This window comes from Primulina eburnea, chromosome 8 (assembly GCF_022965805.1).
Source record: "Primulina eburnea isolate SZY01 chromosome 8, ASM2296580v1, whole genome shotgun sequence".
NCBI lineage: Eukaryota > Viridiplantae > Streptophyta > Magnoliopsida > Lamiales > Gesneriaceae > Primulina > Primulina eburnea.
In genome coordinates, this window is record NC_133108.1 from 5,094,987 (window position 1) to 5,112,406 (window position 17,420).

General features: G+C 32.0%; 1 protein-coding gene across 2 annotated transcripts; it reads right to left on the reverse strand.

The window, feature by feature from the left end:
- Positions 1–56: 56 nt before the first annotated feature.
- On the reverse strand, positions 57–6,200 carry LOC140838627 (lecithin-cholesterol acyltransferase-like 4). 2 transcript variants are annotated; one of them, XM_073205080.1, is made up of 11 exons: positions 5,753–6,199; positions 4,131–4,222; positions 3,761–3,879; positions 3,036–3,171; positions 2,837–2,888; positions 2,309–2,409; positions 1,781–1,963; positions 1,349–1,506; positions 1,196–1,250; positions 952–1,005; positions 57–632 (listed from the first exon to the last, which is right to left on the reverse strand). In XM_073205080.1, the coding sequence occupies exons 1-11, from the start codon at positions 6,000–6,002 to the stop codon at positions 216–218; spliced, it is 1,617 nt and encodes a 538-aa protein (XP_073061181.1). In that variant the 5' UTR covers positions 6,003–6,199; the 3' UTR covers positions 57–215. The 2 variants fall into 2 exon arrangements, with proteins under 2 accessions (XP_073061181.1, XP_073061182.1); XM_073205081.1 differs by lacking the exons at positions 1,196–1,250; positions 1,349–1,506 and having other exon boundaries at positions 5,753–6,200.
- Positions 6,201–17,420: the final 11,220 nt, after the last annotated feature.

Here is a 17,420-nt window from a genome sequence, read left to right on the forward strand (position 1 = left end):
CAATATTTTTCGTTAATAGTTATTATAAAGGCTGTGCAGCAATGGCAAGTAAGCAGTAAACGAAAGCCAGATCATTATTACTGTTTCGTATTTACATTATATACCATTCTTGTACACCATGTTATGATGGCATACGACGTATTTTTATATACAGAAACAATCGGCACATGGACTGCATAAACATAATTACAGGAGCTTCGATTTGCATGAGGTTTTCACGCATCCATGGAGATGGAAACAGCGTTGAGCTCTACGTGCTTTTTACCACCCTGTTGGTTTTGAACTATAATGGTGGCAAAAGCCTCTTCCTGCAAAGATTCATCAACTCCCGTACGCGAGACGCAGACTGAACCCACCAACGGCTTTCTCTCCCCCGACTCTTCTTTAAGATTTTGGTTGTCACCGATAATTTCCCATTCCTCCTTGAGAGAAGTAACTTGCAACCCTTTTATTTTGTGGAATTCCATGTCCAAAGCAGAAGGTAGAATTACATAATCATTAATTGGATTGTAGAAAGGATCGTGATCAGCTTTCAACCAATGTTTGAGAATTCTGAACACATGACGGTCACAAATAATTCCTCGGTGGTCTCCATGGACTCCAATTCTTGCTTCAGCCCGAAGCCCATCTGCCTGTAAGAAAGGGAGCACGGGCAACACCAAGTTATAGCGACATTGGATTTATGTAGTTGAAGAAACAAACAGTTAATGTCGAGCACACTCAATGCATGAATAAACCACCATGTGAAAAAGCCGAAATAAATCTCTACAGCCTACAGGATGAAATAACATGCATTAATTCCTGTATAAGGATCGTTAAAATTTTAAACTCTATGGATGAGCAAATTCTGCATGCAGTTTCGCAGCAGTTCTTAGCTCAGTATCATTCATTACGAATTTTGGTATATATGCAGTAGTTTCAAAATCAAATCTTGCATGCAAAAACTTATACCTTCGCGGATTCCATTGGAACAGTTCCATCACCATCAACATTAATATACTTTGCCTGCAGGTTTTCATAAATGTTTGAGTATCTGAATCTCTAAGAATCAATATCTTCACAAGGGTGTTCCACACCATACATCACACGCATAGATATAGCGGGTTTAAATCAAGGATATTGAAAACTGAAAAATTAAATAAAAGATATCCAACTCTTCATGCCTGGTATGTCACAAAACTTTTGAGAGTTTTACCTGGAGAGTTGGTAATTGCCGCAGATCAGAGACAGGGGCATCTTCACTTCCATAACTGCGACATAATTAACTATGTGAGCATAAGGTAAAATATTACGTCCTATCATGTTCAAGACATAAAATATTAAGCATTAAAATGAAAGTTTCAAGTACCAAACACTATGAGGTGTCTCATGATTTGTGCCATAAATATTGTAGAATTTAATGTGACCAGGAACCTCAGCACAACTCAACAGTTCACGCGTCTTATTAGCCCATTTTAGAATCTCCACGTTAAAAGTTAAAGAAATATCTGCACCTTCGAAATTTATCTGCACGGAAAATAGTCCATTATGGAAAACCAAATACATTAAAAATACTGTAGTCTCTAATATAAATGCCAAAGTAGCCGTTAGATACACTTAATCAATAATGGTAAAAGTAACACACACACAAACTATCAAGCTCTATATTAATTCCATAACTCATTGATCAAATATTCATTGCATGATATATATTACACACAGGAATTCATTACATATGACTGAAGACACGTTCACTATGGCTCCAGTCCCTTGCATATATCAAATAACATTTGTAGCTCACCTTGTTGACAGAAAGTGCTTCCATAAAAACAGATGCAGCTTCTACCGGAGGAAAAGACTCCAGATTCACAGTAGAATTTCCATCACCATCACATTTGTGTCTCCATATTTGAAGAAGCGGAACGTGTTCCCATTTAAAATCTAAACAGGCCATCAATTCATATATTGATGGGCATTCAAGCAGCTGAAACAAATCAACAGTAGTTAATCACCTGAAGAGGAGGAAAGAAGAAGAAAAACCTTAATAATTATGATAACAAATTCAGGCAGTCCTTTCATTTACAGAGGCAAAAAAAAACTCAAGAGTAAAAATGAAGTCACGTCAGTATTTCAAGTAGTGGGACCGACTTAAACATACTGAAATTATTTGTTTCACCTCTAATTTTAAAGGTATTAGTCATGGCAAGGAGGTTTCCTAATTGCTACTGGATGTAAATGGACAGACTCACAGGAGGGGTTGAAACTTGAAAGTAGGATGTAGGGAAACTCAACAAACAGAAATCCATGGAGTTAGCATTGATGAGTATACCAGTTGCTGCATACTCCATTTTGAAATAAAAAAATTCTGCTCCCATCCTTGAACAAATGAAGTTCCATTCAATAATGCGGAGCCTATATATCCAGGTGCGCCTGTTAAAATATTAAAAAGGGCATCATATCAGAAAACTTTAATGGGGAGGTCCAATATCAAGCTCATTATTTAAAATGAATATGTATTATTGATTCAAGAAGTTCTTATGTAGACCAAACCGGTAGAAAAGTTAGACAACACACACAATGATCTCTTTAAAACAATATAGAAATTCAATGGCTGTCATCACCTTTGCCACACAAACGACACATAGATGCGGAACTTTCAAAGATTCCAAATCAGAAAAAAAAACACAAACTATAAGGACACACAATCCTCTTTCTTTATATGTAGGATTTGGCATGGCAAGGAAACATTAAACACTATCCCCTCCAACAACAAAAGTACTTAGCATACAAGTCATAACCGCACAAAAAAACATTATCCCAGTGACGCCCCAAAGCCATGGTTAAAGGGAAAACATACCTCGAAATGGTGCAGCTATTGCAATCCAATTTTTCACATACTTCTCAAAGATCTACAATGCAGACATCTTAGTCAGAGATTGCATCGCAAAGTAAATAACAGAACAAAAGTACAAATACAGGAGAGAACTTTTTGAGGGTAAAAAAGGGTAACAAAATTGAAGAACATTATAACAGATCAAGAAGAGTGGGGGTATTACATCAACATATAGGCTCATAAAACATTTTATCAAAAGACCACCCATTGAATGAGTTATTATGTTTATTTTTCTTCCACCAGATGCAGTATAAACAGACTCGAGTTTAGCTGCCAGTCGCTCCAGAGTTCCCTGAAACCTGGTACAATGGAAACAGAATGTAGAAAGTTACGTCAAAGTATCAAAATGATTGAAGATGTTCAGCATATTTACAAAGAGGTAGAATTCATCGTCCCGGAAAAGAATGAGCATATCTGATGGGGAATTCAGATGAAATTTACATGGTTTTCCTGAGAAATGAAGTAAAAAATAATGTCCCCACAAAAAATGGGGAACAGACCTGGTAGGTTCTTAAATCAGTAGTGAAAGAAACATCGTCCACCCATTCACAACCAACCAGCTAAATAGGTCAATCAGCCAATTGGTATATGAGGTATATCCCAAATTCAGAGTCTCAGACTTTTCTTTAACTTATTTTCCTAGTAAATTGACCATTCAGTGATACGTTTGAGCAACAGTTGCATAAAAAATTGAAAATCAGAGCAGCAGTCAACTCTAGTGAATTGCATGTATATGGCTATATGGATCTTAAATTAATTACTGAGAAACCAAGGATTTTACTTTGTAACATTGAGTCTACAATGACTGTAAGAAGGATAAAAATTCTACATTTTCACGACATTACAAGAAATTCACTGTCAGTCCAAAACCAAAAATCAGGTAGTTACCGGTTGCTTTGGCGGAAATCATATCCAAAGCCAAAAAGTGTTGTTCCCTCTTGGTAGCCCCATTTGAGCATTTCAACAATCATGTCATGAAAATAATATACACAATCACCACCAATAACCTGCAAAATGAATGCAGAATCAAAATAAAGGATCAATGCAAAAATGCAATCAGCATGTATAAGAAAAACGAATGACTGCAGAAACTTAGTACAATACTTAAGTAGGAGAATCTATGTATATATGAATCTACCGGATGACCAAAGTCAATGAAGGACTCACTGGATAATTGCAGAAACTTGGTACAATATTCAAATCAGAGAATTTATGTAAATATGAATCTACAGATGAACAAAGTCAAGGCAGGACTCACCATATCGGGATCTAACGTGTCAATCGCATACAGCCCATCTCTGTCTTCGGGAACCTCGATATGGGTGTCAGGATCCAATGTCATAGCTCTACCTGTATCAAGTATTATATCAGCAATCTAAAATAGTCCAAGACCAAGTAGTAAATAAAGAACACATCTTTATTAAGCTGTGAAAAAAGTATATCATATATGAGACCGGAAAACATGTTTTCGAAAATTCCATCAAACACCCCACAGAAGATTAACAGATTACATGGCAGGCAAGAATTAATCTGAGTCATCAAACAGCAACAGTAGTGAATAGCATAACCAATGGCTGATCTATTGTTAATTAACTTCCAATCTCAGTTACCTTTTTGGATAAATCTCACCTCTTTGAAGAAATTTGGCATACGCTGTCTAATCTCAGTTACCTTTTTGGATAAATCTCACCTCTTTGAAGAAATTTGGCATACACTGTTTGGGCTCTAATTAAATGGGCCAACGAACTTGAATACCAAGTCCATAATGTTGTTTCAAGAATTTTAAACCATTGGGTCTCAGAAAATTTGAGTTCCGTACATTTCGGAATTTTTCATTACAGGAAGAAGAGATTAAACACATGCAATTAGATACAGAGACAGTTTACTATGCGCACAAGTAAGTTTGAATTAGCATCTTGTTTTTTAACCTTTTGCTCACAACTGTATATCCAAGTTGACACCCCATAAATAAAATCGATCCAGAGAGCTCGGCCCACTCTCGATGTCTAGATCCAAGAACCCAGAAAGTTCGGTACATCGACAATCAGGCCTAAACCGGGAGGTCAACCGTGAGTTCATCCCAAGGATGTTCGGCCAACCTCCCAAATATCTATTGTAAGGGCCCATTAGGGGTCATCGGGCTGACCTGCCAGCCGACCTAAATCTAACGACGGGGTCGCGCCCTAGACATTTCTTATCAATGGCCGACCTTCTGAGCTGAGCTCTCGGATCGGTCCAAGGAAAGCTCCTTCACAGTTCACATGAACCGAACTCTTCAGTCAGGGGGCCCAATAGCATGGCGCCCAAGCCTCCTATCTAAGGAAGGAATATAAAAAATATATGATTCAATCTTATGGAAGATTCTGAATATCTACATTCTTACAAGAGGGAATTCTAGTTAGAAAGAACACTCCTGACATGTAGCTCTTCTCCTACAAATACCAAGTTTACTAAATACCAGGTTCTGAGGGGATATGCCGGAAAAACCTTCTGTACCCTTTCTCACGTTATTCCCTGTGATTTCAGGCTATTCTTAAGTCAGAACTGACCTCCCTAGTTGATCCCGACCTTCAGAGAAGTATCACTATTTTTATCGTCATCACAGATCGTCAATGTTCTTAAAACTTTAATAAACTGGGTGAAATAAAAACATGCGGGTCAAAAGTTCCGACCATGGAAATGATTTAACTAGCCATAGCAATAATACCAACAAAAACCAAGCAATCACGGCCAGTTGAACGAAAAACTGTTAAGATTAAAAACAACAAAGAATAGGGGGGAAAACTACATAATAAAAAGATAACAATCAAGTAGATACATTGCATTGAACGCGATAAATAATAGAGCGCTGCTGCGTGAGCAAGTTATTAAAAAGTGGACCTGTGGCAGGATCAAATTTAGACCAAAGCTTCTCCCGGAACTCGTGATCGGCCGCAAGAATCCGGACCCAGATCCTCTCTTTTTTGCCGGTCTTATCATTCACGGAGTTGAGAATCGAACCGGCTATACCGGGCACAAGGAGAACAGGGTCGAGATTGGGGTCTACGTAGGACTGTTCCTGGCTTTTCTTACTGATCAGCTTCAATAACTCCTCCACAGACTTCACTATGTCCTCCAACAACACCGCCATCTCCGGTCAGAATAATTCCAGATACTCTCTCCCCCCAACTTATTAAAAACAAACCAAACGCGACTCGATTGATATGAGATCCCGAATAGATTCTGAAGAATTACTAATAACTTCGGAATTTTTCCTTTAAAGTTGTTAGGTCAAACGGCGACCGGAGAGGAATTTAGTGGCGGAGGCCAGCGGTAGCTAAGATCAGATTCATACGCGAGCTTATCGATATATTTCATAATTGGTATTTGGTGGCGTCCTTCAATTACAAATTTACCCTTCTTTCTGGGCTGTGTTTTCGTTACATGGTCCCCAGTTATCTGAGACCTAAAAGCCCATTAACAAAAAAATACCCTTTTAGTTGAGTGGATTAAATAAAGATAGATTAATAGTCAAATATTTATCGTTAAAATTTTATGTTGTTTTAATAATCATTTTGACCCGATTTAAGATCCAATTTTATGGATAACTATTTGATTAATACAATTGGATCTTAAACCGGGTCAAAATGATTATTAAAACATCTTAAAATTTTAACGATAAATATGTGACTATTAATCTATCTTTATTTAATCCACTCAACCAAACACACCCTTTGAGTAATCAAGACATTTATACATTTCGGGCCTTAGATAAAAAACCATCCTGCTGATGGGCCATTTCGGGCCTGCTTATCATTGGGCTTCGCTGTCACATTAATAAAGGTAGGAATGACAATGCTCAAGTTGGATGAGGATTTGGCAAAATCCAATACTCGATCCGCTTACCATTATATCAGCCCTGCCCCATGAACCAGGCGGATCTAATTCGAGTTGGATATGTGGATCAATCAAATATTTTTTTTTATATAATTTTTAAAATATTAAATAAAAAGTATATATTTGTAAAAATAAAAATTGTATTCTAACCAATTTTTATTAGCAAAATATATTTTTAGTCAACTAATACTTGGACTTGCTTTTATTTACCAAATTTATCATTTAACTTATGTTGATGAAACAAGTATTATAGAAACGTTTTAAGGTAACTCTATTCCTTTTCAGTTTATAACTAAACATGTTCGTAGAATTTTAAATGAATTACAAAAAAAGATTGATAGAAAAATTTTAAAAATTAATTCTTTAAAATAAAAAGTACAAATTCTAACTATAATTACAGAAAAAAATTAAAATTATTTATAATAAATTTTCAATAAAAATATGTAATCATCTTCCAAATCTTTTTTGGAATCGTAAAAAATATTATTTCTCTTTCATATGAACAGAATTTCGAAGGGGAAAAAAACATCTAAGGCTTGGAATATTAAAATTGAATCTGATATGTGGCTTTGTTATACCTATCGAGTATGTTCTTAAAGACATATAGTCCAAATACATACAGCTACGTAATGTTTCCAGCTGATATATCTTTTTCAGAAACTGAGGAGAAATTGTATATTAAAAATTATAATTATATTGACGATATACATTTTTTTTTAATATAATGTAATTGTCGGGTTCGGCTAAACCTCGAAACCGCCTCGGGCCTGTTTAGGGGAGTCTAAACATGTCATGTGGGGTTAGGTTTATTGCGGGAATTGGGTTCAACTCGACTCGTTGACATCCCTAAATAAACTCGGGTCAAACCGATTCATTGTCATCCATAAACAAAGCATACTATATTTACTGAGGAAAAAAAATATTATTAACTTATCAAAAAGGTATTAAATCATTAATTCACACAAAAAAAAAATGATAACCAAGTGTATCTTGGCATACGAAAAAAAAACAATCTTATATAAAAAAATTTGAAAATTAATTAAAATAATATATATATATATATATATATATATATATATATATATATATAGATTATTTTTATATGATATTTGGTATTTTTATAATAACAATTTTCAAATGAGATATGATCTGATGATCATTTGAACTTGGATAATATTTAGATAAGATTTAAACAAATTTGTGTGCTTATAAATTATAATAATAAACTTTTTCTTAAATAACGAATATCAAATAAAATAAGATTAAATTTGGTATTGAATAAAAAGAGAAACCATGATACTAAAATTTGTTAGTTAAGGATGTCAAATTTAATAACATAGTAATATAGATAATAAATATAATAATTTGAATTGAAAAGCTTACCCGTCGGGAGGGACATCTATATTTATTTACAACCACCGCCACAGCCGTAATCACATGAATTTCAAATCTTTATGTTAAATGACAAAGAGCGGGTTTTTTGAGACGATTACATAGTTATATGTGAGAGACGTAATGAATTGATATATAAATTTCGTGAAAAATAATATTATTGTCATAAAAATTATAATTTTTTGTGACTTCGATTATATAGAAAATCGATTTGGTAAATTATAAATTGACATGTGAAAGAGTAGATTTTGTGAAATAACAAATACAACTATGTTGTTCATTCATCAAATTATATTATAAAAAGAAATAATTAAAGCTCAGCCACTGGATATAGTGGTCCTTCGTGTCAACTATGCCAGCCTGGTCTGTATCCAAGTCATTGTTTTGTCAAAAATGTCACAAAGAACAAAGTGCCAACCTAAACCTAACTAAAGACAAATGTTTTCTCCACATTTCACCAATTCTATTTTTACATGTGTTTCATTCTATAAAACTACCAATTAATCACTTCAATGTTGAAAATAATTTTGAAAAAATAATTTTTTAGTCCATTAATTTATTATCGCTACAAAAAAATGCCATACGACACGGTTTCGTAGCCATTTTAAAATTGTTGTTAAAACCAGTATTTTTGAGAGGTTTTCAAAACCGTCGCAAAAAACCGTCGCAAATGAATTACTGTTGTCGTTAGCTAACAACCGTTGCTAAAGAGCGACGGTTTACAATGACCGTAGGACGGTTTATTCTCCGTCCTAAATATTTTGATAAAATAAAAAAAATTTAAGAATTTAATAAATCTGTGTTTGAATTGATACAATCGTGTAAGATAAAAAAATTTAGTGTCGTGACGTGATTAAATCGATAGAGATAAATATGTATGAAGTGGTAAAAACTCGTGAACTAAACAATTTAGGTTGTGAAATCATTAAAATTTTAATGCTGTGTAATCGTGTAAGTGAAAAAATTTAAATGTGAATGGAGGCAATCATGTATTAAGTGTAAAAGAAAATGGAGGTAGTAACGATTTTTGAACATGGCGCAGTTTACTAAACAGCCAAATTAAATCGCGCGTTTTCAACTGTCGCCAAATTAGCGAACGATGTCTACAAAATTGTGCTTTTTAACAGCGCAGTTTTCTTTATTGAACTTGCGCGATATTTATCGGAATTTATAATTTAGCGACCGTTGCCGAAACCGTCGAAATTTTATGGACGTTAAAAAAAACCGTCGTAATATGCCACAAAATACACTCTCACAACGATTTTCTTAAAACGTTGTCATGTCCAAAAAATGCTAATAGACACGTTCTATAAACGTTGTCTTTACCTAAAAAACGCTCAAGAAACGTTTATAAAACGTGTCTTGACTAAAAACCGTTGCCTTTGCACTCAAAAGACAATTTTAAAAACGTTGTGTTGCCTCCAAAGAAACGGTTTTATAAACCTGTTCTTTTCTAAAAACCAGTTTAACAACGGTTTTGAAACGGTTAAGGTGTGTGTTTACCACTGTAGCGTATATTTTGACTTGATCTTTTCAATTTTCAATAAATTTTGCTATGTTTTTATTTATTGTGAACGGATCTTTTATTGGTCTCCTGAAAAAACATTATTTTTAGTAAGAATTACTTTTTTTGTGACAGATAAAATCGTGAGACAAACAAGATACTATTCAGGTACAGTTTGTACATAGATTGATAAAACGTTATAGTGGATAATCAAAGAAATATAATTAGATAATAGTGAAGTTTTTATTTTATTTTTTGCAAAAAAAATAATAATAATAATAATAATGTGCTAACGAGTATTTTGGTAAGAAATCATCCTCACATGGGAGATCGAATTTTTGTCTCTAATTAATCAACTAATTTGTCGAGGCTTGGACTCTCATCTGCAATTCATTATTTATATTATGTGAATTATTTTTCTAAAGCCTAAGATATAGACTTATTTTTCGTAATTATATTTTAGCATGGAATCGATTCTATTCTTTTTTATATTTTATTAGGAGAAGATAGGGTTTTGGATTTTTATAAATGGGGGTAATAAGTAATTTGTAGTATATTTTATCATTAGATTAAAACTATCACACCTCTTACTAAGGATGTTTTATCCTTCTAAAAATGTATTTATCAAGGGCCATGATATTATCATGGGCTTTTTAAAAACGTACCAAACATGAGATAAGACGGATTATTTATCAATCCCACCCTTATCCCGTGTACCAAACAATGCCTTAAAGTCCTCCTTTACTCCTCTTTTGTACTGAATTCGCATTTTTTTAGGGGTGACCAAATATGTTAGTCACCAAATCACCCTTTAATTAATTACAAGGGGGGCTGGACATTAAAAATATGTAACACAACCTTCGTTTGATTTACCTGTATTATAATTTTATTTCACAAAAATTAACTCGATCCACAAAAATTAACTCGATCCTTCCAGCAAAAGCCCAAAACATCCAACATATGAGCCTTCATAGGAACCCAATTGTGTCATTTATGGGCCAATCATTTTTAAGCCCTTACTTCAAACTTTGAAGTACTAAAAATATATATATTGAAATATAGATCTCAAATTACAAATCTAATTATAATAAATTTTTCATCAGCTCAAAATAATAAACAAAGAAGAACACAAAAACCTATATGATTCAATCTCATTGTTTTTTCTGAGACAGTTTCAGTGGTCAATTTTCTTTGACATATATTCTATCTGAGTCACTATTTAAAAGTATTATATTTTATTGTAAATATGAGCATGAACGACCCGTCAAAAATAAAAATTTGTAATATCATCTCACAAGAGACATACTCATAAAAAAAAATCTGATCACCACACCAACCACACGTTTCTTGTTATTGACCACAACAGTTTACCATCAAAATAAACCAATTTGGATTCAAACTAATATATCAACGTCTTCAAACCTAATGGCCCATAAAATATCATTGGTGACCACACCTTAATATGAACAAAAAATTGTGTCGCCATTTCCGATTAGCAGCCCTAAATAGATAAGTTTTTTTTTTTTTATGTTAATCCTGCAGGTCACTTTCGAGTTTGGTTCCACTTATTCAAAACATAGGAGTCACAATCAATGGAGCACTAATTTTCTAAATTATACTCGCAAAGTGGAGGGCATCATTTGGCTTTATATTGCAGCTGTTATTGAAAGTCAAAAAAATTTTAAAAGAAGGTTCTTGATTGAAAATGTGATTGAAAGGGAACCAAATTAGAAGTCTAATTAGTAATTACTGCCACGATCTTTCTAGTTAAAAATAGAAGAGGTCGGAGCTTGAATCCAGGTGATACAAAAACCACCCACTCCATGTTGTACTAAAAAAAAAATTAGAAGTCTAATTTCTTGATATTCTGGCTAAATTACTATATCTCTATGTTAAATAGGCTATGAGATAGGTAAAAGTTAATGTCTAGCCATGCAAAGTTTATATAGTAGGTCTCTTGTGAAACGGCCTCACGAATCTTTATCTGCGAGACGGACCTTACCGATATTCACAATAAAAAGTAATACTCTTTGCATTAATAATAATAATTTTTCATGGATTGCCTAAATAAGAGATCCGTCTCACAAATTACGACACGTGAGACCGTATCACACAAGTTTTTGTCAAGTTTATAAAGAACAATTAAAATATAATTTTTTAAAGTTATGTCACAATTATTATATATCCGTATTAAATTAAATAGCCTATAAGATAGGTAAAAGTTGTTTTCTAGCCATGCATAGTTTTGTTATTAATTGCATCTGACCTTGATTAGGTGGTGAGTTTTGAATCTTATTATAATTTGAATAGTTTGTTAGCATCGTGATAACCTATGTAGAAAATAAATATCTTTATTTTTTGGTTTGAACCAATGTTTATATAACTGGATTGGTGATCGAACAGGTCGATCCGATCAGTTTAACCGGACGGTAAAACTAGAATACTGTTACTATATATAAATGTTAACATAATATAATAAATAACATAATTTAAATTTTGAAACCTAAAATATGTATATTACAAAATACAAAGTTTTGAAATTAAATAATTATATACATATATTCAAAATATTAATTATAGTTATATATATTTTTTTAAAAAAATAATAAATTAAATAAACTTTCGTATTACTGAAATAATTTTTTATGAAATCCAAATTTCAAATAATCGTGTGTGTATATATATATATATAACAAAATATTAAATTAAGATTTTTTAAAATGTAATTTTTTTTAAAAGAAAAAACAATCGAAGAACCGGTTGAATCGATTTTCAGTTAATAGTCGGTTTTTACCGATTTTGAAAAAAAAAAAAACGGTTTTTGAGGTGCTCGAGCGAACCAGCGACATGTCTGGGTCGAATTTTGAAACTACTGGTTTGAACAATCGGAATGCGTACCCAATTATAGGTGTGTAATTTGACAAAGCGATAGACTTTGAATTATTCGTCCATACATTTAATTCCCAAAGTCAGAGAGAATTATTTTTGTAGGATCGGAGTGGCATATCAATTATATATAATTCAAAATGGTGATTTTCAACTGATACGTCAGACAAATCGTACCTAATATTTAATACATAGGATTGCATTTCTCTCTTGTGTTATTTTGGGAGTGGCGAGGTTCACGTTTCGTTTTCCATTATCTGATCGACGTATTCTACGTTACCAAAATCATAAATCTTTATCTTATTATAATATAATTGGTTTTTAATAAATTATATATATATTTATAACAACTCTCTTGTTCCGCAAATAATATGTTCAGTTGACAAATTAATTTAATAATTTAAAGCACGATTAATTGCTGTCATGTCTAAAATTTATTAATATATGGTATTTGATCATGAGTAGTTACTGGAAAAAGCTACTTTAATTACAAAGCTTTTTTCTTGAGGAAAACATATCTGAATTCTGGAACATTGAATCTCGGAAAGCTTTATACTTCACACTGTTATATGTTTGAAAACATATTAAGCGGAGGTATATGGCAGTAAATTTCGGAAAAATTACAAGTTAAAACTGAAATTTAACATTATAGACAACCAAAATTGCAAAAAACAAAAAATAAAAAACCAAATATTCATTAATTTGATCATTCATACGTGAGGGTCACAATAACGTCAGGTTAACATCATGTTGCAAAAACGACAAAAATTATGAAAAATACAAAGATAACGAGCTGAAACTGAAATTTGACACTATAGAAAACAAAAATTACAAAAAACAAAATATTCATTAATTTGGTAGTGCATACGTGAGCGTCACACAAACGTCGGGTTAATGTCATGTTGTAAAAATGACAAAAATGATGAAAAACACGAAGATAACATTAATAAAAGTGCAGATATACAGATCCACAAGACAAGATATATATATATATATATATATATATATATATATATATATATATATATATATATATATATGCATATATATATATATGCAGATTTAGATTTAATGAAAAAAGATTCAGTGAACATGATTTGATATGAAGTACAATTATTTTTTGGGTGCATGCATTGCACCAAAAAGAATACCACAAAGATAGCATTGTTTACATTGATATTTCATTATTATGCAAATGGAATAGGTGTACCGACGAATGAGGCGGCCTTGCCATTAATACGAGAATGCGACAACTGGAAAAAGGGTGTGAACAAAAACGTATTACGTTCAAGCCATCGTCGCTAGTGGTACCCCTCGAAATTTGTTCTCCAAGCGTCAGTTCAAAAGACACGACTCTTGTTTTCCCAACTAAGCAACAAAGAAAAGGACCCTTCTAGAATGGCAAACTAGCCATAATTATTGAATTCCAATGTATAATCGGATTTAGGGTTAGTCTACGTTACACCGGAAATGTTTCTCCTCATATTCTAATATCATCAGATCATGTGAGTCTAATATCTGGCCACATCATAATGAAAAATTATCCAAATATATCGTAGAATAATTCGACATTCATATCAATTTTTTTTCAAATGTGAAAAGTTGGTCCCCAAAATTGCACAAATCTTGATAATGTAATGTGATTGGAACTCCACTTGACTATTACTACAATTCTTAAATCATCCTTGATCGTGATTTACGTTTTCTTTCTCCTGGGATGTCTAATAATCAAATTAAGATAAGGAAATTACAAGTAAACGAGACAAAACAAATTAGAATTTCAAACTTTTAGGCCGAGTGAATTAATCAACAACGAAATGTTATTATTAGGTATGAAATTGAAAATAATGGAAACTTAATTGCTTAAATATCACGCAATTACTCTAATAATAAACAATTCATCATCCGCATTAGAAGGTCAGGGGAAATGACTGGGAGACTAATAGACAAATTCTTTTAATAATGGCAATCAATTTACAAATTACTATTTGACTGAAATTTAATTAAGCCATTCAAATTGAAGACACGCAACATTATATTTTAATTTATTCACTCATCGTTTTAGACAAAACTTTGTGTGAGACGATCTCACGAATCGTATTTTTTGAGACATATCTCTTATTTGAGTCATCAATGAAAAATTATTACTTTTTATACTAAGAATATTACTTTTTATTATGAATATCAGTATATTTGATCTGTCTCACAGATAAAGATTTATGAAACTGTCTCACAAAAGACTCTCTCATTGTTTTATTAATCTTAGAAAATAATGACTAAAATATATATCAAGGACATTGTATATTTATTTATAATAGTACTTGCTTTCAGGGGGAAAAAAAGAAAAAAAAAAAATAAAGAAAAATATGATATTTTTAATTGGGTCAATTGCAGAATCCAGGCGATCTACGCCTCAATTATTTTATTCTAATTCTTGCAGATGATGCAAGGCAACAATTGAAAAGTGCTCAATTAAAATATGATAAAATCTAAGTATTTATAAGTAGAATCTGAAGAGAAAGCAAAGCGTAGGACCCTTTTTTAAATATTTTTTTTATGTATATTAAAAAATTATTAAACAATTATGAGTCATTGAGATGGATGGATCGATCCAATTAAAATATTGCCTGCAACATTAGAATCAAAGCTTAGCGAGAATTAGATGTAGATGAACGTGTAAAGATGCGCATATGGGAGTGCACACGTACCACGATCTCTTTTTATTCTTTAAATATAAAGTTGTTTTAAAAATAATTGGTACTGTTATAATTATTTTATTCTTTTATTGTTGATTTGTTCTTACGATGCAACATTAACTCAAATTTATTTTTGAATATAATTTAGTAAATACACAGATAAATCGTTTAATTAGAAAAATGAATACACAAGCGCATACAACAGATGATTAAATTTTAAATCATTTATGAAGAAGTATTATTTATCATTGTACATATGTAACGGTTTAATCCAGTCTCACGGATATCAGTAAAATTGTCTCGATAGAACCCTATTTTTATATATAAGCAAGCTTACAATATTTTATTTCGACCTGGAGAAGTTCTTTAATAAAGGATATAATTTTACATGACTGACAGATTTTCCTTTTGCTTATCATGCATGTATATATATAATTGAATGGATCCTATATATGACAATGTAAATTAAAAAAAAGTAAGGAAAAAGTAAGCCTTCAATTTTTAAAATTTTAATTAATTATTTAGTAGGCGCCTGTCGGCAATTCATTGGCAAACATGTGAATACTGTAGAGAGAACAAAGATTGTGAAAACTAAAAGCCAACTTGATATATATATATATATATATATATATATATATATATATATATATTATAGGGGGGAAAACACTGTTGTAAGATATATGTAATATGCTTATAATGTTAATGAAAAATCAGGAATCCAGAAAATGTACATGATGAAAATATTCAAGTCAGATAAAAAAAAATACATAGATAAAATCAAAATGTTGTAATTACTTAGTTCTCATTATAAACAGATTGTGAATTTTCTTAATAAGATTGATTTGATTTTAGTTGTTTGCTCATTATTAAATTTTTGTCGCATTTTGCTTTCCTAGTGGGGACTGTGTGGACAAAAACCATCAGTCTTGATCAATTTATTCTCATCGCGCTGGATATACATACACACACACACACACATACAAATATATGTATATACGTATAGACAAGTCCATACTCCCCAAAAACAATACTAATATGTGAATTCAACTCGCTTGTCTAATTAATTAATTGCATGTGACGTTCTACTCAGCAGTATAAAATATTAAAGGTAATCCGAGGCAGGTATATAACACGTAATTCCAATTCTTTAGTTTATCTTTTTTCTATTTTTTCCCACACACACACACATAAATACATATATAAATATTGGAGTGAAAGATGGATGCATTCGGCTACAAGCCTACAACAATTGCTACTTAATTTTCTGATGCCTATTGGTTATTATATGCAAACATTTACAATTCCCAGGCAGTTAATTTAATTGAGAATCGGAGTATTACATTTTCCGGTTCAATGTCATATTCACCGTAATCATATCAACATTCCGACGAAAAATGATTAAATTAATATATTAAAATAATAAATTGACTGAACACGATCAAAATAAAAAACTCGCTCTCATAGTTTAAATAAGAGATAATGCATGACATATATAATAAACTTGATGGCGGCATTTTTGGCATAGTATATTTCACATAAACAGACAAATTGTCATTGAATAAGCTGGAGTCTCCAGAGCTAGCTATGCGTAACACATATGGCCGATTTACGAGAGAATTGTTGAAGCGGTTGAGTTTGTCCATGATTTGAAAGGCTTTTTCGTTGAAAAATAAAACCAAACTTTTGTTTTGATCCGTAAATTACTTTATAATTTATATATGAAGAATTGATAGGTGGAGAGCGACGAGAGGCGTGACACACAGCACAAGAGGCTCACGTAATTTTATGTTTATTTATTTCTAATTTTCCCTCTCGAAGAACAGAACAAATCAGTGTAGTTTTCACACAAGGAGAATAGCCAACTTGTTAGCATCGTAATATTTAATTAAATGATCAATCCTAATTAATTATTATAATAACAATAGTTAATATTATTATTTGCTTTTTTTTTATTTCAAGTTATTTGGGACACTCAATTCTAATCTAATCTAAGTCTATGATATTAAAAATACTTTTTACATGTAATATATTAATTATAAGAAATGTTTTTGGCCAAATATTCCCCACAAATCAAGGAAAAAGAAAAAGGAACCAAGCCATGATGTAAATTTCCTAGTGTTTTCCTTAAAAGGGCAGGGCTAAACTTGGGGCGTGGATAAAAAGTAAGCAAAAGGAGATTTTGATTGTGACTTGG

Bases quoted from the DNA above. Each gene is read 5' to 3' on its own strand.
- LOC140838627 (XM_073205080.1), bottom strand. From the start codon at position 6,002: ATGGCGGTGTTGTTGGAGGACATAGTGAAGTCTGTGGAGGAGTTATTG. The intron at 4,223-5,752 runs GTCCACTTTTTA...TACTTGATACAG, and splicing joins TAAATTTGATCCTGCCACAG to GTAGAGCTATGACATTGGAT. The intron at 2,889-3,035 runs GTAATACCCCCA...TCTGCATTGTAG, and splicing joins TTATGAGCCTATATGTTGAT to ATCTTTGAGAAGTATGTGAA.